General features: G+C 42.1%; 1 protein-coding gene across 2 annotated transcripts in view; it reads right to left on the reverse strand.

Annotated features, from left to right (window-relative positions):
- Nucleotides 1-16,810, reverse strand: part of rsu1 (Ras suppressor protein 1) — a 241,752-nt gene that overhangs the window by 148,532 nt on the left and 76,410 nt on the right. For both annotated transcript variants that reach the window (XR_010976961.1, XM_068051598.1), the window contains exon 4: nt 389-509. Coding sequence is in view for 1 of the 2 variants with exons in the window: in XM_068051598.1 (XP_067907699.1) it covers nt 389-509 (121 nt within the window). In the remaining variant the exon portion in view is untranslated. The remainder of the gene's footprint in view (nt 1-388; nt 510-16,810) is intronic.

Genomic DNA, 16,810 nt, shown 5'->3' on the forward strand with positions numbered 1-16,810 from the left:
CCCAGTGCACAGGAGTTAGCAGCATACAACTACAAAAAATTAAATACTAATTCAGTAATCTTCATTGTTAAGGGCATTGGATGGAGGACTACAAGAAACTGAAATGTTCTTGAACAAGATAGCTGCAATCAGGGTTTGGATGGTAGGGGCAAGGGTGGGGTTGGAGGAAAACGGAGGAAGGGAAGAGGGAAAAGAAGCATGTAATGCTTGAATGTTTTATACCTTTGCAATTTATCTAAATATTACAATTGGGTTATTTATAGAATGTAATATTGAATTTGGAAATGGCCACCTTCATCTCTATTCGCTCTCCTACTCTCATTTTCCTATTTCTGTATTCTCCCACGACAGTATATTCCAACTTTACTGCCCATTAAGAACTACCTACCCAAGGTTAAGATGCTTCAGTTTCTGCAGGCTGCTGATTTGTGTTGGAAGGTCTTCTATCTGATTATTGAAAACATTCAGAACTTCCAGATTCCTCAGGTCAGCTATGTTCGCTGGAACACCTGAAAGTAAGGGAGCAGAAATATTGTTAATATCACCTCTCATTTTACAGCAGCTACTAGTGCAAGGAGGAGAAGCAAAAGATAAATATTAAGCTGAAAACTGCTACTATTCTTTGGGTTTACAACACCAGGCATGAGTCAGTTCATTGTAATACATACCCAAAGTATAATGCTGACTGCCCATTATCTTCCCCATCAAGCGAAAGAATCTTATAACAGTTCTTCATTTTATTAGAAAAGAGAATCAACAGACAGCAGATACATTTAGAAATCATCACTGGGGAAGAACAAAAATGTCAGAGAGAAGAGCAGAAAGAAATAATTGAAAGATTACATGGGATAACAAGAGGAATCATCTCTACTGGAAACAACTGCACAAAAACAAATTCAAGTGAACTGCATCTAAATACTGCTGTATTTATACCAAAAAAAGAGCACATGAAATGCTAGATTTGTCACCAAAACATACCAAATATCATTCCAAATAGAAATTGAAAACCGGAATACAACAGGGGTCGGAGGAGTGCACCGTGTCCCTCTCGTCCCACTACTTCACTGGTCACAACATAGATTTAAAAAAAATATTTTTTAGCTACTTATGGATATGGCCAATTATATACTTTTATCTATCTGTTTCAGAATACGAATCCACCAATCAAGTTTCTTTAACAAGATTACTAAATTATAAAACAAGACTTATTTAATAAAGTTGCAAAGCTCATTAACACACAGATTGAAATATGAAAGTATAAAATATACTCCCCTCTAAATAACCAAGCACACACACTGGTTAAAGGAAAAATAAAGCAGCTTTCTCTGCAGAGATCAACTTTACAAAAACAAAAATACTTTGGTTAAATACTTGTTAGTTCTGTAAGAAAAAGGATAAGATTATGGAATGTTCCAGATGACATTCAGTTTGGCGTCCGGGCATACGTGGACGAGTATCACCACGCACATGCGGTTGTCATTGGGATCTTTTCAGAAGCAGTTTGTTCAGGAGATTGAGAGGAAGTCTTCCAGAAGCTTCTCAGGAGAAATGCTGCACCAGTTTCTCCAGCTCTCACTGGATTCTCAGGGTTTCTCAAAAAGAAGTGGAACAGGATGAGTTGGTTGCTTTTCTCTCTCTCAGCAGGCTGCAATCCCAACTGAATTCCAAACAATATTCAAAAATGAAACCAAAAGTCCTGAGCCATAAACCCAGACACGTGACTAAGTCCAAACAGTTCCATAGTCCAGAAGGTTCCAGCTGTTCACTTAGCTTAAGACATCGGACTTCCAGTAAGTGTTTTTAAACAAAGTCTCAAGTGTCCTTCCAGTGACCCTTTTAAAAAAACAAATCCAGCCCCACCTCAGGTATTTTCCACTGTCTTTTAGACACAAGTCCACAAAAAAATAACAATGGAAGCACCTTCATGACAACATTAAGTAATTATACAGCAATCATCAAACTGACAAACCAAAAGGACAAATCTAGAGCAATTTGCAACATTTACCTAATTGCAGTGCTGAAATCCCTGTCGGGAAATTATTCTGTGGGGTATGCTTTAATAGCTTGGATAGTTTGAAATTTTGTGTTCATGTGCTTTTCACTCTGTTCATTTTGTGCCAACAGTAGTTGACAGAGCAGATACCAAATGACAGCCAATTCAGATTTAAGTGTATAGAACTCATATGGAAAGCTCCTGATCATGACAACGTAGAGGAAGTTTGAAGCAGCCAGAAATTAACGGGATCTGTGTGTCATAAAGCACAACTGACTGACAACATAGGCATTTATTCACAAATTAAAAACATGAAAAGTTTTCGTACCGCAGGTCACTCATACGTGAATAAACGGCATATGTTCTATACTTCATAGGGAGTTATTCAGTTACAAGGTGTAGCTTATAATGGCAGGTTTAATTTTCAACTTGTGGGCCAAGCGTTTTCTGATCTGAGGGTTGCTTTTGAATCATTGGGTTTTACCCCATAAATTTGAACTCTGGTGATCAGAATGCATCTGACCACCGGTAAAATGATCATAATGCATGGCCTTCCAAAAACATTCTGTATGAACGTCTAGAAGTTACCAGGATTAATCCGTAGTCATTAATTTTTAACCCATTTATCTGCCTCGCTCTGATATTAGACCAATAAAGTTAGAATTGAAATATTCAGTAAAATTTACAAGGAATACACTGGCCTTATAAGAATAAACTTCCGTAATTAAGACAATTTCTGTAATATAACATGGGTAGAGCATATTGAAAAGAAAAGAAAAAGAGATTGGCTCCAGAAAGTTGCTCGTCAACAATTTAAAGCATAGTACACTTGGTCAGTCATTGAGCCTTTCAGGGATCTGCTAATCCATAGCACTCATGGAAATGGGTGCTCGAGGGGTTAAATTTAGCAAAAATTCTCAGTGTTGGGAAGTCAGCTCCAGCCCACAAACCTTCAGGTTTTACTGTGGCAAGAAACAAGATGGGCAGCCAACCTGCTCTCAGGAGGCCAGATAGCATTTTAAGTATGTTAATGAGGCTAGCAGGTTTTACAATGGGTGGCCAGGTTTCCCAGGCTTTGAGAAACCTGGCAGCTGAAGCAAGACAAGACAGCTTCCAGGAGAAGGCAAGTACTTTCACAGCACTGCTTGTGGGCCAGGAGGAGCAGGAATGTTTCCCCTGGTCACCCAAACTCCCCACCCCACATCCCCATCAGACCCACCACATCCCTCCCATCCAAAAGACCACAAGCGTTGGGGATCGGATCTACCTGGTCCTGAAGCCTACTCTGGAGTGCTCCCCACCCGACTGGAAGCCAAGTCCGTCAGCCAATCAGGCTAACTTCTGGGTAGGAAACATGTCTGACTCAAAATACACATGCTGTGGAGTAAAAACTCCACTGCATGCAGGTAAACGTAGACTTCTGAGTTTTTGTCTGAAGCTCCATCCCCTGCCTATGCAACCCACCCCAGTAAATATCTAGGTCACGGACTCATGAACATTGCTAAAATGAACAGCTTGTTGTACGTTTTGATGAGGCCTAATAATAGCTGGATTATCTCTACATATTTAGTTCAATATCCATGTTTAAAACTTCATGTTCACATGCTCCAATTGAATGGAAAAAATATATTTCCCTTGGAGTGGGTGCAGCACAGATTCTCCAGATGTTTTTAGGGAGAAAAGGGTTGCAAAGACTAGGCATATACTCCCTTGAGTATCGAAGATTAAGTGGTGATCCAGTTGAGCTGTTCTAAGATGGTTATCGATTCAATCAACTCCTTTTAAAAAAAAAACTATTTCCTCTGGTGAGGGAATCCAGAAAAAGGGAGCATAACCTTAAAACTAGAGCCAGGCAGTTCAGGGGTGATGTCAGGAAACACTTCTTCACACAAAGGGTAGTGGAAATCTGAAACTCTGTTTCAGGCTAGGTCAATTGAAAACAAAGCTGCAACTGAGATTTTTCTTAAGAGCATTCAGGATTACGGAACCAAGGCAGGGAGGTGGAGTTAAGCTACAGATCAGCCATGATCTAAATGACTGGGAGAGCAGGTTCGAGAGGCTAAATGGCTTACTCCTGTTCCTATGAAGGAAAGAAGTCTGCTTCAGTTGACTATGCTAGATTTGCCAAAGATACTAGTGGCTGCCAAACACAGTGGTGTGCCATGGGTTTGTTGCCCTGCCTGGACTAAAAGCGACCAAAATAAAATCCCAATAATTTAGCAAACAGCACAGTTTTCCCTTTCTTAATATGGAAATCAGGTAACTCAAATCAATAAGAATAAAACAGGTTACAGATGATCAGCTGTGGATCAATGCTTACTCATTAGATACAATACGGCCCACGTGCCGTGAATTGCTCAGTGCAGATTATAGTGCAAGTCAACAAGCTACACAAGTCTAACATAAATTGACATTTATGTTTAAAGATTAGAAATACTATACAAAAAGGATCCACCATCTGAATGAGTCAACACTGATCCACAAACTCCCAGCACGTAATAAAATAATGGTGAGGTTAACAGCAATGAATAGTTACAAATTACCATTGATCAATAGTTGTCTTGAAAACACAGAACAATCATTGGTAAAAATAACTTCTAGAACAGATATCCCCATGCACAGACTGTGGGTCTCATTTATAAATAAAAAATTAAGTTCACTTACACCATTGTTGCCTCCTCCTCTCCACCCCCCCTAAAATTTTACAATCTTTATTTGCATCACCATAGTCTTAATCGCAGTTGATATTGCAAATGTCCTCTCTTCAGGTATTGTCCCCCTCTCCTTTAAATCTACCGTCATTGCCCTGCTCCTCAAAAGAAAACAACGCTTGACCTGACACCCCTTGCAAACTACCATCCGATCTCCAACTTCCCTTTCCTCTCCAAAGTCCTTGGATGTGTTGTCACCTTCCAAATCTGTTCTCATCTTTCCCGGAACTCCACGCTTGAATCCCTCCGATCAGCTTTCCACCCCTGCTACAGAAACAGTTCTTACTAATGTCACGATGACATCCAATATGACGGTGTAAAACTTCCCCTCTCATCCTTCTCGATCTGTCTGCAGCTTTGGCACTCTTGACCGCAACATCCTCCTCTGACACATCTCCACTGTCATCCAGCTAGGTGGGACTGCTTGCATATGGTTCCATTCTTCTTATCTATCTAATCGTAGCCAGAGAATCCTGCTCTTTGGCACTCTTGACCGCAACATCCTCCTCTGACACATCTCCACTGTCATCCAGCTAGGTGGGACTGCTTGCATATGGTTCCATTCTTCTTATCTATCTAATCGTAGCCAGAGAATCCTGCTCCCGCGTAGTTACCTCTGGTGTCCAAGCATCTATTCCTGACCCCTCCTATTTGTCATCTTCATGCTGCCCCTCAGTGACATCATACAAAAGCACAGCATTAGTTTTCGCATGTATGCTGATGACACACAGCTCTACCTTACCACCACCCCTCTCAACTCCTCCACTATTGTTAAATTATCAGACTACTTATCCGACATCCAGTACTGGATGAGCAGAAATTTCCTCCAATTAAATACTGGGAAGACTGAAGCTATTGTTTTTGGTTCCTGCTCCAAATTCTGTTGCCTAGCTAATGAATTCATCCCTCTCCCCGGCAACAATCAGAGATTAAGCCAGTACGTCCGCAACCTTGGGTGTCACATATGACCGTGAAATGGCACAAATGTGAGTTTGGAAGCTGTCACCAAGACCACCTATCTCCACCTCCATAACATCACCCAACTTTGCCCTTTATCAGCTGCTGAAACCCTCCTTGGTTACCACTAGACTTGACTAATCCAATGCATTCCCGCTGGTCTCCCACATTTTACTCTTGGTAAACTTGAGGTCATCCAAAACTCTGCTGCCCATGTATTAACTCGCACCAAGTCCCCTTCACTTACTGCCCCTGTGCTTGCTGACCTACATTGTAAGATGTTGCTTGGCCAGGAGCCAATCATAGAAAAGTTACGACACAGAAAAAGGCCATTCAACCCATCAAAACTAGCTGCCCATTCTAATCCCACCTTCCAGCACATGGCCCAGTCTTGCAGGTTACAGCACTTCAGGTGCAGGTCCAGGTATCTTTTAAAATGAGTTGAGGGTTAATTCTAGACACCCACTACCCTCTGGGTGAGAATGTTTTTCCTCATGTCCCCTCTAATCCTTCTACCAATCACCCTGTGCCTCCTGGTAACTGACCTCTCTACTAGGGGAAACAGGTCCTTCCTGACCCCTTCAGGGTCACCGACCTGAAACATTAACTCTGCTACTCTCTCCACAGATGCTGCCAGACCTGCTGAGTATTTCCAGCATTTCTTGTTTGCGTTTCAGATTTCCAGCATCTGCAGTATTTTGCTTTTATGCCCACGTTCTTGTAAATCTCCTCTGTACTCCCTCCAGAGCAATTATGTCCTTCCTGTAATGTAATGCAGTGACCAGACTGTACGCAATACTCCAGCTGGGGCCTAACCAGCGTTTTATACAGCTCCAGCATTAAATCCCTGCTTTTGTATTCTATACCTCAGCCAATCTAGATTTTAAAATTTTCATCCTGGTTTTCAAATCCTTCAATGGTCTTGCCGCTCCCTATCTCTGTAGGTAGCTGGCTAGAAATATAACAGATGGCAAAAGTTTCTGTAGACATTTTAAAAAGAAAAGTTAACAAAGTGAACATTGGCCCAATAGAAATAAGTCTGGAGAATAAATAAAAGGAAAATAAGGAGGTTGCAAATGAATTGACCAGGTTTTTACATTGGTCTTTACCACAGAGGATACAAGTAACATCCCAGAAATAGTTGCAAAACAAGATGTGGAAGGGAGGGAGGAGCTCAAGAAAGTTACAAATCACTAGGGAAGTAGCAGTGAGCAAATTGTTGGAGCTGCGGGCTTATTTTTATTTATGCATGCAATGTGGGCGTCGCTGACTAGGCCAGCATTTATTGCCCATTCCGAATTGCCATGAGGAGGTAGTGCCGAGCTGCCTTCTTGAACCACTGCAGTTCATGTGGGGTACGTATACCCACAGTGCTGTTAGGAAGGGAGTTCCAGGATTTTGACCCAGCGACAGCGAAGGAACGGCGATATAGTTCCAAGTCAGGATGGTGTGTGGCTTGGGAGGGGAACTTGCAGGTGGTAGTGTTCCCATGTATGTGCTGCCCTTATCCTTCTAGGTAGTAGAGATTGCGGGTTTGGAAGGTGCTGACTAAGGAACCTTGGTGCATTGCTGCAGTGCATCTTGTAGATGGTACACACTGCTGCCACTGTGCGTCGGTGGTGGAGGGAGTGAATGTCTTTGGATGGCGTGCCAATTAAGTGGGTTGCTTTGTCCTGGATGGTGTCGAGCTTCCAGTGTTGTTGGAGCTGCACCCATCCAGGCAAGTGGAAAGAATTCCATCACACTCCTGACTTGTGCCTTGTAGATGGTGGTCAGGCTTTGGGGAGGCAGATGGTGAGTTACTCGCCGCAGGATTCCCAGCCTCTGACTTGCTCTTGTAGACAGTTTTTATATGGCTACTCCAGTCAGTTTCTGGTCAATGGTAACCACCAAGATGTTGATGGTGAGGGATTCAGCAATCATAATGCCATTGAATGTCAAGGAGAGATGGTTAAATTCTCCTTGTAGATGGCCATTGCCTGGCACTTTAGTGGCAAGCATCATTCATGCCACATATCAGCCCAAGCCTGGATATTGTTCAGGTCTTGCTGCATTTTTACACAGACTGCTTCAGTACCTGAGGAGTCACGATTTGTGCTGAACATTGTGCAATCAGCAGTGAACATCCCCACTTCTGACCTTATGATTGCAGATAGTTGGGCGTAGGACACTACCTGGAGAAACTCCTGCAGTGATGTCCTGGAGCTGCGATGATTGACCTCCAGCAATTACAACCATCTTCCTTTGCACTATGTATGACTCCAGCCAGTGGAGAGTTTTCCCCGATTCCCATTGACTCCAGTTTTGCTCAGAATCCTTGATGCCATACTCAGTCAAATGCTGCCTTGATGGCAAGGGTAGTCACCTTCACCTCACTTCTTGAGTTCAGCTCTTTTGTCCGTGTTTGAACCAATGAGGTCAGGAGTTGGCAGAACCCAAACTGAGCATTACTAAGCAGGTTATTGCTAAGTAAGTGCTGCTTGATAGCACTGTTGACGTCACCTTTCATCACTTTACTGATGGAGAGTAGACTGATGGGGCGGTAATTGGCTAGGCAGACTTGTCCTGCTTTGTGTGTACAGGACATACCTGGGCAATTTTCCACATTGTCGGGTAGATGCCAGTGTTGTAGCTGTACTGGAACAGCTTGGCTAGGCATGCGGCAAGTTCTGGGACACAGGTCTTCAGCACTGTTGTCAGAATGTTGTCAGGGCCCCATAGCCTTTGCATTATCCAGTGGCTTCATTTGTTTCTTGATATCATGCGGAGTGAATTGAATTGGCTGAAGACTGGCATCTGTGATGCTGGGGAACTCAGGAGGAGGCAGAGATAGATCATGCACTCAGCACTTCTGGCTGAACATTGTTGCAAATGCTTCAGCCTTCTCTTTTGCACTGATGTGCTGGGCTCCACCATCATTGAGGGTGGGGATATTTGTGCAGCCAGCTCCTCCAGTTAATTGTTTAATTGCCCACCACCATTCAGAACTGGATGTGGCAGCTTAGATCTGATCCGTTGGTTGCGAGATCACTTAGCTCTGTCTAGTGCATGCTGCTTATACTGTATGGCACACAAGTAGTCTTGGGTTGTAACTTCACCAGGTTGACACCTCATTGAGGTATGCCTGGTGCTGCTCCTGGCATGCCCTCCTGCACCCTCATTGAACCAGGGTGACAAGTCCCCAGGTCATGACGGACTTCATCCTAGGGTGTTAAAAGAAGTGGCTAGTGAGATGGCTGATGCGTTGGTTTTAATTTTCCAAACTTCCCTAGATTCAGGGAAGCTTCCGTTCGATTGGAAAATAGCCAATGTAACTCCTTAATTCAAAAAGGGAGGGAGACAGAAAGCAGGAAACTACAGGCCAGTTAGCTTAACATCCGTCATAGGAACCATGTTGGAAGCTATTATTAAAGAGATTATTGCAAGAGACTTAGAAAAATTGAAGACAATCAGGCAGAGTCAACATGATTTTGTGAAAGAGAAATCATGTTTAACCAATTTATTGGAGGTCTTTGAAGTAACATGTGCTGTGGAAAAATGGGAAACTGATGGATGTACTGAACTCAGATTTCCAGAAGGCTTTTGATAAGGTGCCATATCAAAAGGCTACTGCAGAAAAAAGATCATGGTGGAGGGGGTAACATTTTGGCAAGGATAGAAAATTGGCTAGCTATCAAGAAACACAGTAGGCATAAATGGGTCAATTTCTGGTTGGCAAGATGCAACGAGTGGTGTGCCACAGGGATCAGTACGGGGGCCTCAACTTTTTACAATTTATATAAATGACTTGGATGAAGGCACCGAAGGTATGGTTGCTAAATTTGTTAATTCCACAAAGATAGATAGGAACGTAAATTTTGAAGAGGACACAAGGAGACTACAAAGGGATATAAATGGGTTCAGTTAGTGGGCAAAGATCTGGCAAATGGAGTATAGTGGGAAAATGTGAAATTGTCCATTTTGGCAGGAAGAATAAAAAAAACATTATCTAAATGGTGAGAGATTGCAGAGCTCTGAGATGCAGAGGGATTTGGGCATCCTAATGCATGAATTGCTGAATTGCAAAAGGTTAGAATGCAGGTACAGCAAGTAATTAGGAAAGCTAATAGAATGTTATCGTTTATAGCAAGGGGAATTGAACAAAAGTAGGGAGGTTATGCTTCAGTTATACAGGGCATTGGTGAGACCACATCTGGAGTACTGTATACAGCATTGGTCTCCTTATTTAAGGATGTAAATGCATAGGAAGTAGTTTAGAGAAGGTTTACTAGACTAATACCTGGGATGGGCGGGTTGTCTTATGAGGAAAGTCTGGACAGGCTACGCATGTATCTGCTGAAATTTAAAAGATTAAGAGGCGACTTGATTGAAACATAAAAGATCCTGAGGGGTCTCGGCAGGGTGGATGTGGAAAAGATGTTTCTTCTTGTGGGAGAATCTAGAACAAGGGGTCACTGTTAAAAAAATAAGGGGTTGCCCATTTAAGTCAGATATGAGGAGAAATTTGTTTCTCTGAGGGTTGGGAGTCTTTGGAATTCTCTTCCTCAAAAAAGGCAGTGGAAGCAGAGTCTTTGAATATTTTTAAGGCAGAGGTAGATAGATTCTTGATAAACAACGGGGTGAAAATTTTTGGGGGTAGGCGGAAATGTGGAGTTGAGGTTACAATCAGATCATCTATGATCTTGTTGAATGGCGGAGCAGACTGGCCAACTCCTGCTCCTAATTTGTATGTACGCAAGCTTCTCCAGCCCCAGAACACAGAGATATATGTGCACTCCTTTAATGCACTCTTGTGCATCCCTGTTTTAACTGCTCCACAATTAGTTGTCCCGGCCGCAAACACTGGAATATCGTCCCTACACCTCTTCACCTCACTTTCCTCCTTTGCGACATTCCTTAAAACCTACCTCCTTAACTAAGCTTTTGGTCATTCGACCCAATATCTCCTTTTGTGGCTTGGTGTCGTACTTTGTTTTCTAACGCTCCTGTGAAGTGCCTTGGGATGTTTATTAAGTTAAAAGGTACTATATCAATACAATTTGTTGTTGTTAATAAAACACCCATGCAGTTCACAAGAATCACATTTCATTTTGTCATGCATGCAAAATGTGCAGAATATATAACACATGTTGCTTTCAGTGACTCAAATCAACTAGTAAAAAAACAAAAATCCCAATAAAATCACTTAACTGGACAATACTGACAGTCTCATATTAGTGAGCAGGTGAGAAGCCTTACAATGAGCAAACATCACGCAGACATGCAAAGTATCAAAGCGAGTTGATTGTAAAGCAAAGGCGACTGCTTGGTACTGGCAAGCAGAAGGGGAAAACGAACTGGCATTGCTTAAGTATTTGTTGAAAGTGTGTCAGATAGTGACCAAAAATAAAAAGAAAATAAGGCAGGATCTGGCCAGGGTAGACTGGAAAGAGTTACTTGTTGGGAAATCTACAGAAGAGCAGTGGGGGGCATTCAAAAAGGAAATGGGGAGGATACAAGCCCAACATGCTCCCTCTAGGGTAACAGGTAGGAGCAACAAGCCCAGAGAACCATGGATGATCAAAAACATTCAGGGTACGATGAGAAGGAAAAGAGAGGCTTTTAGCAAATACAAGGAGAGCAAATCAACGGAAGCATTAGTGGAATACAGAAAGTGTAGGATGCAGCTTAAGAAAGCAATTAGGAGAGCAAAGAGGGGATATGAGAAAGCTCTGGCTCGTAAAAGTAGGGAAAATCCCAAGATATTCTATAAGTATATCAATGGGAAGAGGATAACCAGGGAAAGAGTAGGACCCATTAGGGACCAAGGGGGAAATTTGTGGGTGGAGCCAGAGGACATTGGTAGGGTGTTGAACGAATACTTCACATCTGTCTTCACCCAACAGAATGAGGATGTAGATATGGAACTTAGAGAGAGAGAGAGACTGTGAGGTTCTTGAGCAACTTGTCATAGGGAGTGACATGGTATTGGAGGTTTTGGCAGGCTTAAAAGTGGACAAATCTCCAGGTGCGGACCATTTGTGTCCCAGAATGCTGTGGGAGGAGAGGCTGGAGATTGCAGGGGCTCTGACCCAAATTTTTAATTCCTCTCTGGCCACAGGGGAGGTGCCAGAGGACTGGAGAACAGATAATGTGGTCCCATTTTTTAAAGAAAGGTTGTAGAGATAAGCCAGGGAACTACAGACCAGTGAGTCTCACGTCAGTGGTAGGGAAACTATTGGAGAAAATTCTGAAGGAGAGAATATATCACCACTTGGAGAGGCAAAATTTGATGAGGAATAGTCAGCATGGCTTTGTCAGAGGGAGGCCATGCCTAACAAATTTGATTGAATTTTTTGAGCATGTGACCAGGTGTGTAGATGAGGGTAGTGCAGTTGATGTAGTTTACATGGATTTCAGCAAAGCCTTTGACAAGGTCGCACATGGGAGACTTATCAAGAAAACAAATGCACATGGGATACAGGGTAACTTGATAAGGTGGATTCAAAATTGGCTTAGCTGTAGGAGACAGAGAGTGATGACAGACGGCTGTTTTACTGACTGGAAGCCAGTGTCCAGTGGCGTACCACAGGGATCTGTGCTGGGCCCCCTATTATTTGTCATTTATATAAACGACATAGATGACTATGTGGGGGGTAGGATCAGTAAGTTCGCGGATGACACAAAGATTGGCCGAGTGGTTCACAGTGAGGTTGAGTGTCTTGGGTTACAGGAAGATATAGACGGGATAGTCAAATGGGCAGAAAAGTGGCAGACGGAATTTAACGCTGAAAAGCGTGAGGTGATACACTTTGGAAGGAGTAATGTGACACGGAAGTATTCAATGAATGACCTGACACTGGGAAGTTCCGAGGAACAAAGGGACCTTTGCGTGTTTGTCCATAGATCTCTGAAGGCAGAAGGGCAGGTTAATAGGGTGGTGAAAAAAGCATATGGGACACTTGCCTTTATCAATCGAGGCACAGATTACAAAAGCAGGGAGGTCATGTTGGAGTTCCATAAAACTTTGGTAAGGCCACAGCTGGAGTAGTGTGTGCAATTCTGGTCGCCACATTATAGAAAGGATGTGATTGCACTGGAGGGGGTGCAGAGGCGATTCACCAGGATGTTGCCTGGGATGGAACATTTAAGCTGTGAAGAGAGCTTGGATAGGCTTGGGTTGTTTTCACTGGAGCAGAGAAAACTGAGGGGTGACCTGATTGAGGTGTACAAGATTATGAGGGGCATGGACAGGGTGGAAAGGGAGCAGCTGTTCCCCATTAGTTGAAGGGTCAGTTACGAGGGGTCACAAGTTTAAGGTGAGGGGCAGGAAGTTTAAGGGGGATTTGAGGAAGGACCTTTTTACCCAGAGGGTGGTGATGGTCTGGAATGCACTGCCTGGGAGGGTGGTAGAGGCGGGTTGCCTCACATCCTTTAAAAAGTACCTGGATGAGCACTTGGCATGTCATAACATTCAAGGCTATGGGCCAAGTGCTGGAAAATGGGATGAGGTAGACAGGTCAGGTGTCTTTAATGTATCGGTACAGACTCGATGGGCCGAAGGGCCTCTTCTGCACTGTATTATTCTGTGATTGTGATTTCTAAAAATAGATCAATACATAAACAATTAAGCTGGTTCATAATTACTGTCTACATGAAACCTTTCCATCCACACTTAAAACAAGAGCAACTGCTTGTATTTACAGTGCCTTTACAGTAATAAAACGTTCCCAAGGCACTTCACAGGAGTCCAATCAGACTAAAATTGACATCAATCCAAAAGGAGGAAATATAAAGACGGTTAACTAAAAGCTTGGTCAAAGTTGTAGGCTTTAAGGAGTGTCTGAAAAAGGAGTGGTGGAAAGGTTCAGGGAAAGAATTCCAAAGCTTAAGATTTGTCCATGGAGCTTGCCCTCCTCTAAACAGATCTGGGACCTCAGTTCCAACTTGTTATGCATTGAGTGCTGACACACTGTATACCTTGAAGAGAGAGAGCTGGACTGGCTCTTGGCTGGGACAGAGATCAGTGCATGGTCAATGTGGTCCCCTGAGCTAGTTTCCATCACCTAGAGGGATCGGTGAGGAATTTTCCAGTTCTGTTTTCATAAATTGTCCTTGGATTTGTGATTGTTTTTTGCCTTGCCCAGGAGACCACATGCGACCTAGAGGGTAAGATATTTTGACATGATGCAGAAGGCATTGCAACTGTATGGGACAGGTTTGGTGGAACTACTGGAATTTTCCTATCTGACATTTTTGTATGTTCTTCCTATTGTCATTTCTGTAACTGAAGATATACTACAATTCACAAATGTACACATTCTTCTCTCTTGCGAGTTCAATGACCATTATGGGTGGGGAAAGAGTTGCTTGGTCGGTACAAAAAGGGGTATATAACACACCAGGATTATTTTTATGATCAATAGGAAGACTTGGCATTCACAGAGCAAGCTAAGACAGTTTTGGGAGCCCCTTTTCTCACCACTGCAAAAGTACTGATAGTTATATCCAGCAAAGCAATTAGACTGAATGAATACATTGGGGACAGCTGTGGGAAAACTATTATGAAAAAAGCATGTATTTTTGCACGATGTTAGAATTAACTGACAAGAAAAAGAACGTAGATACAATAAATGCAAGTACAGACATGCTGCATATTTTATAGAACCAACTCAGCTATTTTACTGGCCACTGTGTTAGAAACACCTCTGCTCCTGGTCTTAGTCCCTGGAATACTCCTACCCTGGTCATAACTGCTTCCAGTCTGAAAAGTAAACGAAGCAAACAGACAAAAGCTGCCTGTTGCTCCAATACTTTATTGATTTGTTGTTGCACTCACTTTATTAATTCACTTCTGTCCACTTTTCATTTAATTCACTAGTGACTTATAAAATTTAATGACCCGCCTGTTGAAGAATTGATTGATGCACTCACTGGTGCTACCATGCTCATCGGTATCCTTTCATTTGTCATTAAACACATGGCTCGTGTTGGTTTCTGTGCTGTTGTATATGGTGTCAGAACAGCAAAAATAGTGTTCTAATTTGCATTCTGTTTATGCTGTTATTTTTAAAGCCTCCAGGCTACTGTTATAGTAGCTCCTGCAGTCCATGGCTCTAAGCTGTAACGCCAGTCTAAAAAGAGATAACTGTTCAACACTAACTTTCCATGTGTAAAGCCATGGAAGGTTAACCAGTGTATAAAGTTTTATGTCAAACATGCACTTGTTATTTGGTCCAATCTAAACCAACAGAAAATCTGACAGTATAGGACTATATGAACAAACAGTAAGAAAGCAGCTAGAAAACTGACGAATAATGACTAAAAACAAAGTTTTCTTCAAACGGTGAAAAGAAAAAAGCGTAACTGATAAAACTATTCATTTTTTAATGCCCCATTTTTCTTCACTGTAACCAAAATTTTAAGCATAAAATTACATTTCACAATAGCATAATTAAATTCACTCCAATATTAATTGGTTAATATCTTCCATGATTTTTTTTTTTTAAATGTGAAGGCCTCAGTCTCTCCCCAAAGCCTGTGCTTGGATTTGCTATTTTTGCTCAGAGCTGTAGCTGAATGCAGATCTTGCAGTCTAAAAGTGAGAAAGGGGAAAAAATGAGAACATTTGAGGACGCAAAACTTGCTTTTTTTTTTTAAAAATTGAGTTTTTTTTTTCATCACTATTTTGCCCCTTCATTAAAACAAACAAAAAACTGGCAACCATTGTAAAAACAATCAAATGGCTGAGTTTTTGGAGCCACTTTTCGCAACCATATCTATTTGCCCAGCTGCCTGTTTACTTATGCTAACTGCACATTTCAGAATAAATGGCATTTTTAAAGAAATCATGAGCAATTTACATAATGTATCTTTAGAAATCTGTGCCAACAAATTTTCCCCAGACAGGCCTACTCCCTCTAATTCTAAACGCTTCAGCTCTACACCATTTGGGGAAGATTCCAAATTAATATCTTGGGTCTTCGCTGCTTCCTAGAGTCCAGGCATGCACAATTGCCCTTCAATTTCTCTTTTAAGGTACGCGTATGGGCTGTCAGAGCTCCTCAATGCGCCATCTTGCTGCCTTCCATTGTATCCTGGACATTTTATATTTCATAAAGAAATAAATTCCTTTTTTGCAGCCAAGTCACATGATGGACTGAGCTACCTTCACGGAGGGCTGTGAAAAGGAAATGTATACTGTTGGTTATGATGCTCTACATAAGATGTGGTCTTGGAGTGAGGGAGAGGAGAGTGGCGTCACCTGCAATGTTAACTTCTAATGCTGATGGACCTGCTGTGCATTTCCAGCATTTTGTGTTTTCATTGCAGCTTCCCAACATTAGCATTTCTTCTATTAATCTTTAAAAAGCGTACTGGGACCAGGCCAATGCATAAATTATAGGACTACAGAGCAGAGATCAATCTGAATGAGGTTAGGCTGTGCCATTAATAGACTTTATGCTAGAATTGAAAGAGCAGCCTCCTACTGCAGCAATATGCCTTGTATTTCGCATGACAGACAGCACTGTGGCTGCTGAACAAAACTGCCAGTTAGTACTAAATTATGAGGAATTTTGTGGCAGCAATTCATACCTTCTTAAAAATATTGTCCAAAGTATTCAGGATTCTTACATAATCAGACAGGAGAACATTCATCTCATTTATTTGGGTTGCAATTTGACACAGGTCCCAGAAGGACTGGATTCTAAATCTATTAGCCTTCTCCAATTTCTATTTACCAAACTGAAGTTAAGTAGCACTGGATCTTAAGCAATTAAAGAGGCAGGATACAAAATATCTTCAGCCACCCCAGATGCCACCTGAACCCACAATAATAGGGTGATGAACCCAAAGAATCATGAAATCAAACAAGAATCTTGAGATATCATGCTAGAAGTTGTTCCATTCATTACCCAAGCAAGATTATCCCAAGTTGTCTGATTTATTATCCAGTATTTACTTTAAAATTAAATAATTCATATGACACCAAGGCCAGGAACTTATGAGTATCATGGCGTTTCCAATGGCAGAACCAGATGTTGTCGACAATTCCACGGTTTACATGTTTCTCATGCAAATTTTAAGATGACAGGCACGGGAGACACATGCAATCACACCCGGGAATGGACTTTCATAGGCAGGACCCACAGTCACTCTCAAAAGCAGC

This window comes from Heterodontus francisci, chromosome 2 (genome assembly GCF_036365525.1).
Source record: "Heterodontus francisci isolate sHetFra1 chromosome 2, sHetFra1.hap1, whole genome shotgun sequence".
Taxonomy (NCBI): Eukaryota; Metazoa; Chordata; class Chondrichthyes; order Heterodontiformes; family Heterodontidae; genus Heterodontus; species Heterodontus francisci.